General features: G+C 42.7%; 1 protein-coding gene across 13 annotated transcripts in view; it reads left to right on the top strand.

Moving 5' to 3' along the window:
• LOC137174637 (receptor-type tyrosine-protein phosphatase delta-like) overlaps positions 1 to 14,275 on the top strand; it is a 369,722-nt gene that overhangs the window by 256,607 nt on the left and 98,840 nt on the right. For all 13 annotated transcript variants that reach the window (XM_067580052.1, XM_067580050.1, XM_067580055.1 and 10 more), the window contains one exon: positions 12,637 to 12,822. In XM_067580052.1, the coding sequence (XP_067436153.1) occupies positions 12,720 to 12,822 (103 nt within the window). In that variant the 5' untranslated portion in view covers positions 12,637 to 12,719. The remainder of the gene's footprint in view (positions 1 to 12,636; positions 12,823 to 14,275) is intronic.

Raw genomic sequence — 14,275 nt, 5'->3', positions numbered from 1 at the left:
ACAGATAAAAAGATAAATATCCCTCTTGTATCTCATCTCTTGTCTGACAAAACTGCTAGATGTGACACTGGCAACCTGCTGACACTCAGTGGCATCAATAAAAGCAAGAGTTTGATGGCTGACAATGTTAGTGGCATTAACTCACTTGCTGTCTTTTGTAGTTGGACTAATGGAACCTGAACGGTAATGTGTCCACACAAATTTCCCTTCTATTGGTTTCAGTTAGCTTCACAGAGATGTGAAATGCTTAAACTGTGCAGTTTTTTTTTCTTTTATCATGTTTAGCAAAGCCCAATACTCTCAAATGTCGTCCTTTAGTTTGTAGCTTTATTTGTCTGGCACTGACAATGTTACCCAAAAATAGAAGCAAGAACAACTGGAAAAGAATTTGCATCACATCAACACAAGAACTGTACTTCTCTCCCCAACAAGTTTTCTTTGGCCAAAGCAAGGGGTGAAGGAAATATCAGCAATATAGAATGACAAATTCATTAATTTTGCATTTGCTCATTGTTGGACGGCAGGGAAAGTGTCCACTCAGCCAACTCATACTTAGAAATTTAGTTATTCATCAGTTATAGAACACAAGAGAAAATTGTTTTGTTTTAATCCAAAAAATGTCAAATATTTTCAGTTCATTGAGGACAGCCAAGGGCAGCTGAACTAACAACAGATACATAAAGTCACAGAGACCACCAACCTTTATCTCAAGATACAACTAAATAACTTCATATTGATTATTAAAGGTTGATCCTGTGAAATAGCACAGTACTTTTCTGTGGAAAGTTACTATGTTTACTCATGACTATCAATCAGTTTCTAAGGGTGAATGTCTATTGAATGTACTTGCAGCTACAATCATGTGCCAAACAGTCTAAGTGCAATGTAAACAAAAAAATAAGCTAGAGACCTCCATGCTAACAAGGTAACCCTTGAATTCAAGGTTACAGTCTGCTGCAGCTCCAAAATGCACACACAGGCATATGCACACCCACATACATATCATCACCGACCCACACACACATGCACACACGCATGCATGCACAGACAAATACGTCTCTCTCCCTGTAGTGCCCTCCTTGGCAAAATCTCAGTGCCAGTCTCTTAATGAAATGCTCAATTAGGGTCTTTAAATAGGTAATTATGCAGTACCTAATCCCCTAGCTCCTGGGCCCTATCTCATTTAGATGACACTTGGGCAGGCAAAATGGGAGGGGCAGGCACTGGGGCCTTAGTTTCTGTCATCAAAGCCTTTCCGTGGTGGCACAGACGGCCCTGTTAATGATAAGGCACATCCAGGCAGTCAGTCAACAGCGACTCCCAGTGAGGGCCACTGACAGCATGGGAGATGGCAATGTCAGGCTTGACAGTGTCTTAATCATGTTTGTGAGTGTTCGGGGGTGGATTGTATTGGGTTGGGGGAGCATATATAAAGGTTTCTAAGAGGGTGTTAGATGTAAGACTATTTGTGTGATGTGGGTTTATATGCATTTTTTCTGACGATTACTAAGTTATTTTTTTTTATATTAAACAAGGACAGACGGCAAGAAAATCGCTTCCAAATGTCAAACTGTGCATTTTGCTTGATGCCAGGCATTGGCAGAACGGTTTTGATTTCCTGTACTGACATTTGTTTGAAGGTGGCATTTGATTTGAATTTCAATCTCCAAACTGTGGCTGGAGAAAAGGACCTATTCATTCGTTTTCAGCAGCATAATAAAATGTCTTGTTCGAGTGCGACAATATACCATCACTGACGGGGAACTGCTCTTGTTTGGTTGCTAACGTAGCTATGGCAAGCATTTGTCTTAGTGAAACGACAAAGGGGGAATTGTTGCTTTTGCCTTGGGGTGAACCATTGCTTTCCTTCGACTGAGTTGCACAACCAGCCTGCACTGCCTTTCATGAGAACAATAGCTTAGCTTGGCTAAAACACCTTTCAAGGGCGTCCAAGAACTAAAAAAAAGTTTAGCTTCTCAAATCTATTAATCAGCAGCACCAACATCAAAGTGCACAGCAAACTTTAGGAAGGATACTTTAACCACCAAAATATTGAAACAGCTTTATAAAATGCTGTTCATACCCACCTAGCATGTCCTTTGACAGTCTTATCAGGATATAGATGGGAAAGCAGGAACAACACAATTTCATCTGTATCTGTGTATTCAGCAAAAACATCTCATATCTGTGATAATATTTTTTGTCCCATTGCCCTCTCTGTTGGCACTGATGTATTTTCATGCAAAATCTTTGATAAGCTGCTGGTTCTAATGCCGCCTGTCTGTTCTTTCAGTTGTTGACTCAGGCTTTCTTATCAAATCTCAGTCATGGCAAAAACACCAGTGCCCATAATACACTGAAAAACAGGAACTGCTGTTAGTTTCCTCATGGACTCCAGTTTGACCAACTTTTCTCTGCAAATACTCAGACAAGAATGAGACAGGATAGCATTAATAAATTATTTGAAGCTTCCAGATTAGCGCTAAAAAGACACTAATACCTGTTGATGAACCTGACATATTAACAAATAAGATTCATATTAACACAGTAACATTTTTACCTTTTTAATTTTGCTTAGATTAAATGTCTAAGGATCAACTGCCTATAAAGTGACGGGGCATGAACCACCAAAGAACTCCACATGGATTGATGTTAAGGCCTTATGACAAGTGCACTCATGAAAACATCCGCCACATCACCTTAGGTAAAAGATAGCATACAACGTGCTAGGCTAATTGAATGGAAATTCACCCGCCGTTGCCTTAGTGCACTACAGCAACCATAATGTGGCGTTACATTTTAGCTCAGGGTATATCGGGGCAAATTAGCATTTAGATAATGGAAGACACTTGGCATTTTAATTATTTTGCTGCCCTATGAGTGTAGCGTGTATGCCCCAAGCGCCTCCTTACATCCTTCATGTACGCCTAAGTAGTGCATTTACATACCAAACGGCTTGGCTTGTGTACAAAAGCCACTAAAATGTCACTACCGCACAATGTACCTTGGTGTTCAATTGTTTCGAAAAGATAAGGAGGCATATTGTTGTTGACTTACGCCATATGTATTAGGGGGCAACACAGTTCCCAGTGCTGTATTATTCAGTTATTTTCAATAGAGCTCTGTTCTGATGTTTTCTGCCATGTCGGCGAGTGGCAGTGGAATGCTGTTTTGTCTGTTCGAGGGCTCTGTACTTTCCATAAAACGACATGAGCTCAGGCTGGGAACAACCTCCCTCTCACCCTCCTTCCTCTCTCTCATTTTCTCTCCCTCACGGAAGTGAGATTATTCATCCTCCCACAGACCGTTGCTGTGTTGGGGGTAGATGTCAAAGTGCCAGGAGCATGCGGTGCAAAGGGTATGCGTGCCTGCGCTCTGCGTGTATGTGTCTATTTACGCACATGAATGCCTGAGTTTACATTTGTGAGCATGTTCGGGTTTGTGTGTTTTAGGCTGCATTTATCTGATTGGATGCGGACCTGAGCCTGAGTTTGTGCTTTTTAAGGGGTGACAAGAGTTTACATGCGCCATGTTTCTCATCCCCTCGTTTTTTTTTTTCACCTACTGCCATCTTCACGGTTCCTTCCCTTCGAGAAACAATACCTTTAGACTGCCAGAGTAGCCCGGCAACTATCATCCCCTCTTCAGCAGCGCCCGCTTTTTTCTCCCTCTATCCGTCATTCCTCTCTTCCATCTCTCCCGCGCTGCCTCTGTTAGGTGTACAAGCACAGACGGAGCGTGAGAAAAGCTGGCAGTCAGGCACATTCCCTTGCTTCCCTCCCTCTGCTTCCACCTCTCCTGCTCTCTACCCTACAGTGCGCTCTCTCCTCTCCCTCCCTTCTCCCTCGCCTCCTTCCTTCGTCTCCCCTCCACATTACTTTCCCTTGTCCTCCTCTCCTTTCTCTCGCCACCTCTCTCTCTCTCTCTGCCTCGTTGCTCCCCTTATCCATTATATTTCCACCCCTCTGTTCTGCACTCCGCTCACTCCCCCCCCCCCCCTCTTTTTTTCTGGTTCATAATATGTAACATGATTTAGCCCTCCCCTGTTCATGCGGCGTAAATTTAATCCCAGCCATTCCAGGTTGGCTGCTGCTGCTGTGTCTACCATTTTTCTCATTTTCCCCCCATCCTGCCACACTCCGTGCTCCCGATACAATAGACTCCTCAAGATTTAGCCTGTTTGCATGGTAAGTTCTTTCCCTATGCTAAATGCTGATGCGCAAGGTCAAGCACGACCCGAGTGGCACACGCTTGTACTATAGAAGCCGCCCACAGTGTGACAAGCAAACACAGCACAAGAGAAGGCCTCCCAACAAGCCGGCAATCATTTCAATAGTTTACACAGCTCACACGCGTAGTCAGAGCATGATTGTACTCCGCTGTGGTTTTATCTGCTGCTCATTGAAAAGGCATTAGTGGTGTCCATTAGAGTTCAATAGTAAGTGTGTTTACCAGTGTCACCAATGTCAAAGGGGATGATCCACACATGTAGACAAAGATGAAATATGTTGCTTTGGTTTTTGCTTCCCCCCCTCCTCTAAACTCTCCAGTGTCCCTAAAGCTCACCCAATAGCTATGTAACCTTGTGTGTATGTGTGTGTGCGACTGCCTGTATGTGCGTCGTGTGTTGGTATGCGTTCAGGGAGCAGCACAACAGGGCACTGGGATAATCAGTCACTAGACTGCAGGTCAGGGTCTTGCACCGTGGGGGACCATCCATCTGAACCCAACAGCTGCTGGGAAACGTGGCAGGAGGAATGAGACGGGAGAGAAAGATGGGTGAAGAGAGAGAAACAGAGAGAGAGAGAGAGAAAGCGACGAGGTAGACCAGGTAGAGAGAAAAGTCAAGGAGAGGCTGTTGAAAACAAAAAAAAAAGAGCACACGCAGAACGAGTGGGCGGAGGAGGAGTACTGATGCTACATGGTCATTTTAGTTACTAAAGTGTACGCTCAAGGTCAGTTTGGATGGGCTGAATTCTCATGAGGACTCAACCTTGCTCTTTGCACCCAAACAAGGTAACAGTTTTCAAATTGCAACATCCTCACCTTGACCCATGTTTTCCTAATGCAAAGTTGTTTTTGCAGAAGTTTGTTCTCCATGAGAAGAGGTGAAGATGTGTCACCTCTGTTTGCGCCGGCTCGTATTTTGCATAAAAGAGGGAAAATATCACAGAAAACGCCCGAGAATATCATTTGATTGTTAACAGTGTTCACAAGCTAGGTGAATAAATGTTATTTTATACTATTTGTTGTGTGACATTTCAAAGTCCAGATTATTTTGTTGAAAAAAAAAAAAGGAGGGATGGCTTTGAAATCTCCTGGCACTAATTTGCAACGGACACACAATTGAGATGGGATTGCGATAACTTCCTTGTCCTATAGCCGCAGCAGGTGCTTTTAAACCAATTATTAGACAGACAAATGTCATCAGACCCAATTAGCTTCCCGCTGTGCGTTTCATGTTGGGTGATTCATTCATAAGAAAACAAGATATAACCAAAGACATCAGCTACAGTATTGGCAGCGAATGCTTGTCAAAAAATTAGTCAGGCTTACAGGCGGAACTGTAAACCCGGACTTTCTCAGACAGAATGTCAGGCGGTACCACCCAAAGGATAGTTTATGACCGTGGGAGGCTTGTTTGAGGAAGGTCAGGGGAAGCAAGGGAGGGAGGGAGGGAGGGGAGGGAGGGAAAGTAAATAAATAAGTATAGCAAATAAACTCCTCTGATGTGCGGTTGTCAGGGTCTTTCATGTGGAGGCTGCACTTGAGGGCATAGCTTAGCTTAGCTTGAGGGATGTTATTACACATGCCGGCTGATCGGGAGTGATGTGTGAGAAACAGCCTTGTCACTCGGTCTTAAATCACACCATCGCGGGCAGAAGAAGAAAGTAGCAGTAGAGAAAAAACAACAAGATAAAATAGACAGAAGAGAAAAAACACAAGGGAAGAGTGGTTAAGAAAAGAACTACACTATAAGAGAGGGAGTTTATGCAGCGAGGAGACGGACAGACATAACACTGTGGCGTTTAGGGAAAGAGCAAAAGATAATAGATGACTGAAGCTAGCATGTAAAACATATCATAACCCAAACTTAGGAAGTGGGGAACCAAAAAGGAATTCAGTGGGTGTAGATTTATGGGGTGGGGAGCTGTGCCTTTGATGAGCTTATTTTATAAATCTGGTCATATGATGTTAAAAAAACGAAGGGCGCTTGTGAGCAGCCATGTTTTATGGTCCCCAAAGCTGTTGAACGATGGGAAGTGATAGTAGACAGCAACCTGTGCCCCCTTTTTAATGCCCTTTGACCTTGAGGCTGATATCACAAGTGTGTATGCACAGTGATTTTGCTTTATCAGACGATATCAGTACCCCCCCCCCCCCCCCCCCCCCCGTCACTTCCACCCCCCTGAGCCATCTCAGGAAGAGGGAGCGACACCATGACTGTGCTAGTTCTCAAAGAGAGAAATATTTCATACATCATTTATATAGCATAGTATATAATAGTATAGTAGTATAATATAATACATATAGTACCACAGGCATGTGATTGGCAAAGGACAAGAAAAGCAGGATAATATACAGAGCGCATAGCACAGAACCACCACACACACACACACACACACACACAGTGACATTTGATAATGAGTAAACATTTGTTTTATTACAAACTGTAAGATTTGGACAATTTTGATGTATGAATTATAATGTCTAACCATTCTATTTAACGAGACACGTATAGATTTACGTTTATGACATATAATACAATTTAATGACAATGAACATGTCCCGAGGCAGACACAGTAAAAGTCCAGAGCCGCTCACTGATACTGAGATGGGATTATAATGTTGTGTGAGGGTATCACTTTTAAAAAACCTGAGCTGAAAAATAAGCTTCCTACTTTGAGAGTAATGAGCGCTTTTCAGAGCGATCCTTTAATTGGCCTTTGATCCACACATGATTTCTTTGTCTCAGATAACTGTGAGCGGCTTTGAACCCATCTGTCCAATCTGATCATTGTTGCATAGTTGGTGAGTGGAAACTGTGAGGGAGATTATAAAAAAAAGGTTATTGATGAGAAGAGCTGGAAATAGCCTAAACCTCACAGTCAGTTTGTACTGATTACACTGGAGTTCATGAAAATACACATAACCAAAACAAAAGTTATTTAGTGTCTGCATGAGGCACATTTCTTTATGTGTAGCCCACACTATTGCTCATATCTTTACTGGCTTTGACTGAAACTAAGCTAACTACTTAAGCTAACCTGGTGACCAGTATCATTCATCTGTGGCCATCTAATATATTATCCATCAGGGTACATTCCAAGAAATCTTCCTGAAGAGCATCCGTGTATGAAATATGTTGCTACACGCATAGATGCACTTGTGGACACCTGTGTGGTGTAATTTGCAATATTGAATCCTAAAATAAGTGATCATAAAACAAAGTGTCATTACATCGCTGTGACTTGTAAGCACATCAGCCAAAACTGTTGACAGAAATACAATTCACCAATGACAAAAGAGAGTAATGAAGACATACAGAAACAAACCGCCCATCAAAACCTGCTTGTACTTTTTTTTCCCCCTAGCAGTACAACTGTGTTGTTAGCTGGTAGCTAACATCTGCTTGTACTGTGAAGGCTGCATGCGGCAAATAAACACAAATGTGCATGCTCGCTTCGTCTTGTAAAATACACCAAACAACACTCACATAATTCCACTGCAGACCCTACTTACTGACACTTCACCTTTTTTAGAGTGAAATCCCAATATTTATGTTATTTCCCCCAGCAACTTCTCCCCTGTTGTACTCATTAAAACAGCCAAGATGGCTCCTTCCTCCTGCTCACCGCTGTCCTTTTAAAATCAGCAGGTTGAGCTTGAGGTGAACACAAACAAACATCCTTGTGGATACTTGGAAAGGAAAAAAAAAAAAAAATTCATGCACTTCAGACTATAGATGTTCTCATATCCTCTCTATTTCACTCGGGCAGCTCATGGCTCACATTTTCAGGTCGGAAAATCCGGAGTTCTGAATTAATCTGGAGAAATCACATCCCTGGTACCAGCCAGAACTTTCACACTCAAGGGAATGAGAATGTGTGTCCACACTTTCGACTGGTACTATATCATATATACATTATAGTATAATGTGCTACATATACGTATATCATATATGCTGAATAATATAACCACATATACTACAAAGTACCCCAGTTGGTCAGTTGATAGTGTATGCAAAGACACATTAATAGGTGGTAGGTAAAAATAAATACAAAACCAAAATCCACAATAATACAAAGTGCGGACTATTTATTTTCCTGGTAACTATGAAATAACTCTATAATAATTATAAAATGTAGTTTTTCAATGTAGTGTTTTGTATATGAAGAAAATTCAATTCAAATTCATTTAAAAAAATAAAGAACACTAAAAAAATGACTGATTTTACAGTAATGTGTCAGTTATAATAAATGATTATGATCATTATTAGCATACAGAGAGGATTTTTTACTGGTGCAACACTGCAACAGCATATCAACGATGATGCATGTTTCATTTCTTTGAAGAAAACACACACAGCAAGGTACAGATTCAATATGTTGCACAACTCTTCTCCAGCACACCATGCTTTATTCCCCAATTGCTTACTAAGGAGGAGGATAGTTTAATTACATACTATATTAACAGCAAATGGAAGATGATGAGATCTGTATTCGCCCTGACTCTTCTCCACCTTGTGTCCCCTCAATACTACTTCACAACAGCAGCGAGACTTCAGAAGCCTTTTCTGAAGCAGGAGCTCCCTCTCAGCATCAAGTTTACGGTTAGAGACCATTGCAGTAGTAACACGGCAGCCTTACTCTGTGTGCTCGCAGCTATACCCCGCATTGTATTTTGAAAGTGTACGTCTGGGGGGTAATTACCGCATTCTTTAACTCTGAAAGTCCAGAGAGACATAGAATGTCCTGCCTCATAAAACGGAGCAAATTCTTATTTGCTGCGCCTGGCTGGGCATGATACCCGGCAACTTTTTATAACACAGCGCAGAATGGATCACATCCTCGGTAGTTTTGACGTGCCTTGTCCTTGCATGTGTTGGGCTAATTACAGAGGGATTGGCCTTAATAGATTTGGTGGTATTTTTGTGGGTGCTTTGGTCTGTTAGGATAACATACCGTAACTCCACTATTTCCTTGAAGTTCAATTCCGTTTGTGCATGAGCCTGAAATTAAAAACACCCCATTTAAAAATTCCCTGGAGTTGGCCAACGTGAAATTAGTCAACTTGCACGAAGGATGAGCATAATGTGGTACAACTGCTCCGCTCAAACCCATGTTGAAATTGTTAAAAATGGCACCATCAGTAGCATTCTCGTGTCAGCATTTGTTTCCCACTGGTTTTGTACTCAGTTTGCCAAAATCTTACAGCATGTGAGGGAACATGGTAAGACACAAATGGCGTGAAGCTGATGTTGTGAACCTGCTACTTTGGGAATCTCATAACTATTCTGCCTGCATACTTTCCCATAACAAGTTTATTGCAGTATGGCTGGAATATAAGATAAATATGACTGATTCTTTTGTTGTTGTTTTTCCACCCTCAATAATATTGCTCGTCTAAATAGACCAGCATACCAAACACACACACTCAAATGAGAATAGAGACTAGCCATTATGGAGAATATAAACATCCCTCCCTCCTTCTCTTTCAAATTTCTGATAAAGATCATGGGGAAGGAGAGAGAGTAGACAGCTCAACAGCCCCTTTCTTTTTCTTGCCACACACTCCCCCCCCCCACCCCCCCCTTTTCTAATTAACATTGTGCATGTTGTCAGGCTTTGTTTAATAATGCATGATTGCTATCAGCAGCAAAATCCTTTGAATGAAGCACCAGTGAATGGGAACACAATAATACCACCAGGGGCTCAGGAAGAAAGACAAGATTGTTTTTTCATTCTATTGTAATAAATGTTCAATGAAAAGCATCGGTGCCACAAAATGTATGAAAGTGAAAGCGCAAGAGTGTAACGCAAAACGGCCATGTCGAGGATAAAACGGGCAAAAAGGTGGCGCCGCCTTTTGAGAGAGTCTCTTTATTTAGACTCGAATTGAAACGGGAAGGATCAAATGGACTCATGTACATGTCTAAGTACACATGCATGAACACAAAAGCTTTCAGGCTCAGGAAAAAAAAAAAAAAAAAAACTGCAGTATTTAGGCTAAATCCATCGTCATATAACAATGCATTTGGCAAGCCGCTGCCTTTCTGCCAGGTCTGGCAGGTGGCTTTTCCTCCCTTAGCACATTAGGAAGGAATCTGCAGTGCAATTTACTTGTAAAAATTATCATCACAAATCAACAGCAAGCAAATATAATTGCTTTCATTTTTGGTATAAATCAAGGTTTTGAGGGGGGGGTGGGTGGGGAGGGGGGTGCCTTTTAGCTGTGCTTACATTAGCTTCTCCTTTTATTTACTCACATGGCACAGCCTCTTGGTTGTATCACTGTTGGTTACACAACATACAGATGGTTTTGTTTGCCTCTATCAGCGTTTGTGTGTGTGTGTGTGTGTGTGTGTATGTGTGTAAATGGTTGTGTGCGCATGCCGGGGCGTGAATAGAGACGGGGAGGGCTGCTGAGTACAGTTTCTTGTGTGCTGCCTAATGTCATGTCATTATGGAAATTCACACTTCATTAATTAACTCAAAGGCTATCACTTAGATTTGGTGGGGGCACATGCGTATAACAATAACCGGAGGAGACACACAGCTGTACCTGCAGTACGTATGGATCAGACTGCGGCTTTATCCGCTCACACCCAGCTCAGGTTTTTCAGTCCACTTGATTCTAATCAAATCCACAGTCGCTACAAACACTACTCATATGAAAAGTCTGTCTAGTGTGCTCAAATGTACGTATATGTATATACATTTGTGTTTGTATGATGTGTTTGTGCGCGTGTGTCGGTGTGCGAGCGGGGGATGAGATTGCCTCAAATTGATTCCCTTCGCCACACGTCCCCCGCTCTCTTACGCTTGCTGCTAGCCCTGCGGCGCTGGGAGACAGGTAGTCGTGTCTATCTTCCCCCAACACAAATCGAGTGTGACAGGTGCGCTATCTTCCCGTCTTTTCTGCCATTTACAGCCCACAGAAATGAAAGAGGGAGAGCTAGGAGCGAGAAAGAGGATGATTGGTAACAGGGAAATGAGGTACTTTGTCATCATCGGGCCTACTGATTGGGCTTAGGGGGGATTGTTTTTTTTTCCTCTTTTTCTTTCAGTCGGCGGCAGTCAAATCTGCAGATAAACAGTCCCATAAAATATTATTTCTAGTAAAAGACTTTATGTTTACAGTCGCTACCTTCAGAGCAGACAGTTACTGAAACTGCTAAATCCCCAAACTTCCAAGAGATTTGACATGTTGTGTGTTTGACCTCACGGTACATAAATGATTTGAAATATCACGGTACGTTGACCACGTACAGGTCTAACTCCGCTGGTCACCACAGCTGAAACAACAAGCATCCTGAAGGAACAATATCAGCAGAATAGCTAGCATGCTAACCAGCAGCATGTCATCAAAGCTCACCCACTTGGATTAGCTGGGAGCCGTGTTACGAGCCGAAGACTACCGCAGAGCATCCATCACTAAGGATCAAGCTCTGGCTTAAGCAAATGGATGACAAGGGATAGAGCCAGTCTGCAGTTAATACTAGCTCACTGTATCACATTGATTTTCACAGCTATGTAGTGGCCCCTTCGATAAAAGGCTGAAACATGAATGGTAACACTTGGCCACTCTGTCTTATAGATTTTATTTGTTGTTTAAGCGGCGCTGGATAAAAGAAAACGGTTATATGTGTGTGTGTGTGCTGAAGCTCAGCTACTCCATCACGTCGTATAGGCACTTTGAGCTATTAAAGCATCCGCTATGGATTAAATGCGGTGTAAGATGCATAAATATGTGCTTCACATGAATTGGTTTAGTGAATGTGTGTATGACAATGTAAGTGAAAGACAGTATTCATATCTTGTATTGTGCTTTAAAGACTCAAGACGGTCTCACCAGTCTCTCAGTGGTCACATTTCTGTAAACTTCCTTTTGAAAAGCTATTAAACAGCATTCAGAATTTATGAATATTTCCAGTATTTCCTAACTATTCATGCATGCAACAGAGGCGTTCTTTATGTGAAACAGATATCAACACTGATCTGAGGAGGACTTAAAATGTACTCTTATTATGCAGCGTATTTAATTGGGGCTCGCGACCAAAGCTGTGAAGACAAAATCTTATTAGTTCACCCTTTCATCTGTGTGGTTTCTCCCTCTCTCTCTCTCTCTCTCTCGCACTCTCTATCTCTCTCCCTCTCGTGCACACGTGCACACGCATTGTGTGAAGTGACTATTCCATTTAGAGAACTGTCAGAACATACCCCGTGAGCACATCAGCCTCTTCCTATCCTCTGTCAGCTCCAGCCGAGGCTGTGTGGGGGTATGTCAGAAATGTGCAGGGATAGATAAAACCCGTGGAGCCAAACAGCTTTGTTTCATTCAGTCCCTCTCTCTTTTCTCTCTCCTTTTCCTCCCTCCTCCTTCCCTCTCCCTATCCCTCCTTGCCTTGCATAGGCTGTGAATACCCTGCATCTGAGAAATCAGACCAGACTGACTCACAGGGCTCTGTGAGCCAGCGCCACCGAGGCTGCCAAAGCATGCTGGTGCCAAGCTGTCCCACCATGCACAGAGCCAGACCCACGCTGCTGCTGCCGCTGCTGCTTGTCCTGGGTCTGCTCCTCCACCTCGCCGACGCTCAAAGTAAGTGGACCGCTGGCTTTCATGTGGACCTTCAAGTGTTGTGACCTGTCGGGCTGGGGGGGGGGCGGGGTGACAACGGTCAGAATTGGGTTTTGTTTCTTATTTTTCATTGAATGTCATCAAGCACATAAATACTTCATAAAACACACACGCAGGGATGTGTATGATGAGACTTGGGATGATATTACCACTACCAGTATGTGTTGTTAGTCTCTTACCAAAGCTACATGATAAATAAAAGAAATTCAAATACAAAATCCAATTATATTTAATTTTAGTAAATCACTTCCTTTATGAAATACTGTCTTGGTATCCTCCACTATGTACACACACCTATATTTCACAGTGATCCATCACCCAACTATCAAAATGTGTCCGAGTCCTTCTATTCCAACTACTTTTTTTCTGCTGCAAAAACTATCACGTGAACCAGAAATGCTCAGGCCTCAGCCGAGAATCTCATGATGAGAAGTCATTGGAATTGAGTTACTTGACATCAGACACCTGCCCATTGATGTGTGACAACAGTTTTCAAACCTCATTGAGCTTTGGTCCTGCACCACAGCACCACCCATCTCCCACCCTCTCTCTCTCTCTCTCTCTCTCTCTCTTTCTCTCTCTCTTTTTTTTTTTTTACACTAAGATCCATGAATCATTAGCTTCTGGAGTCACAGTGGGATGAATAAAAGTTTTATTGCTCCCTTTGCACCGACTGAAATCCCCTCAGTTCAGCTGAATATCTCTGAATGAAGGGATCATTCACCCAAGGTCATATACAATAGAGCCACGCAAAGTGAAATTGATGGGTGAGATTTTCAACTTTGTGCTTGAGAAATGTTCCCTGCAATCTGTTCAAATGTGTTTTATTTTTCTTCTCTGTCTCCCGCCACATGTGTCTCACAGCGGGGGAGAAGCAAATGGAGAAATGTATTCTCCGTTTATCCCCCTTTTTATGTGCAGCTCCAGGATTTATTGACACAATTTAATTACGGGACCTTCCCAAAACGACATTAACGGTCGATAAACGTTACCATTGAGGGGGCTCTTTAGTAGCTATCTGTTCAGAAACTCCCATCGTCCACGGTGTAGTGTGAATTTACATAACAGCGTTTGATTAGAAAAAAGACTATTGCTAAAACCTCCCCTCAGACAACTGTCCTGATAAGAATTCCACTCTCGCGTGTCCAGACATTCCACAGTTGCATTTGAGCGCAAATGTAACAGACCTGCACAAGTGCAGTCAACAGCCCCCAAATCTTGACGCCTCTGTGCTCACCATCCCCCCCCCCCCCCCCCCCCCCCCCCCCCCCCCCCCCGATTTATTTCCTTCCTTTAGCTGTCTGGCTGTTAACAGCTGCTGCTACCCCATACCCTACTTAGACAGCTGTGCTGGGTCATCATTTCAAAGCCAAAACAAACTTATCATGAGGTAGTCACAATGGCTGGCTGTTAA

The sequence above is a fragment of the Thunnus thynnus genome, chromosome 22 (genome assembly GCF_963924715.1).
Source record: "Thunnus thynnus chromosome 22, fThuThy2.1, whole genome shotgun sequence".
NCBI lineage: Eukaryota > Metazoa > Chordata > Actinopteri > Scombriformes > Scombridae > Thunnus > Thunnus thynnus.
The sequence above is the reverse complement of the archived record's forward strand: the minus strand, read 5'-3'. Positions and strand labels throughout refer to the sequence as shown.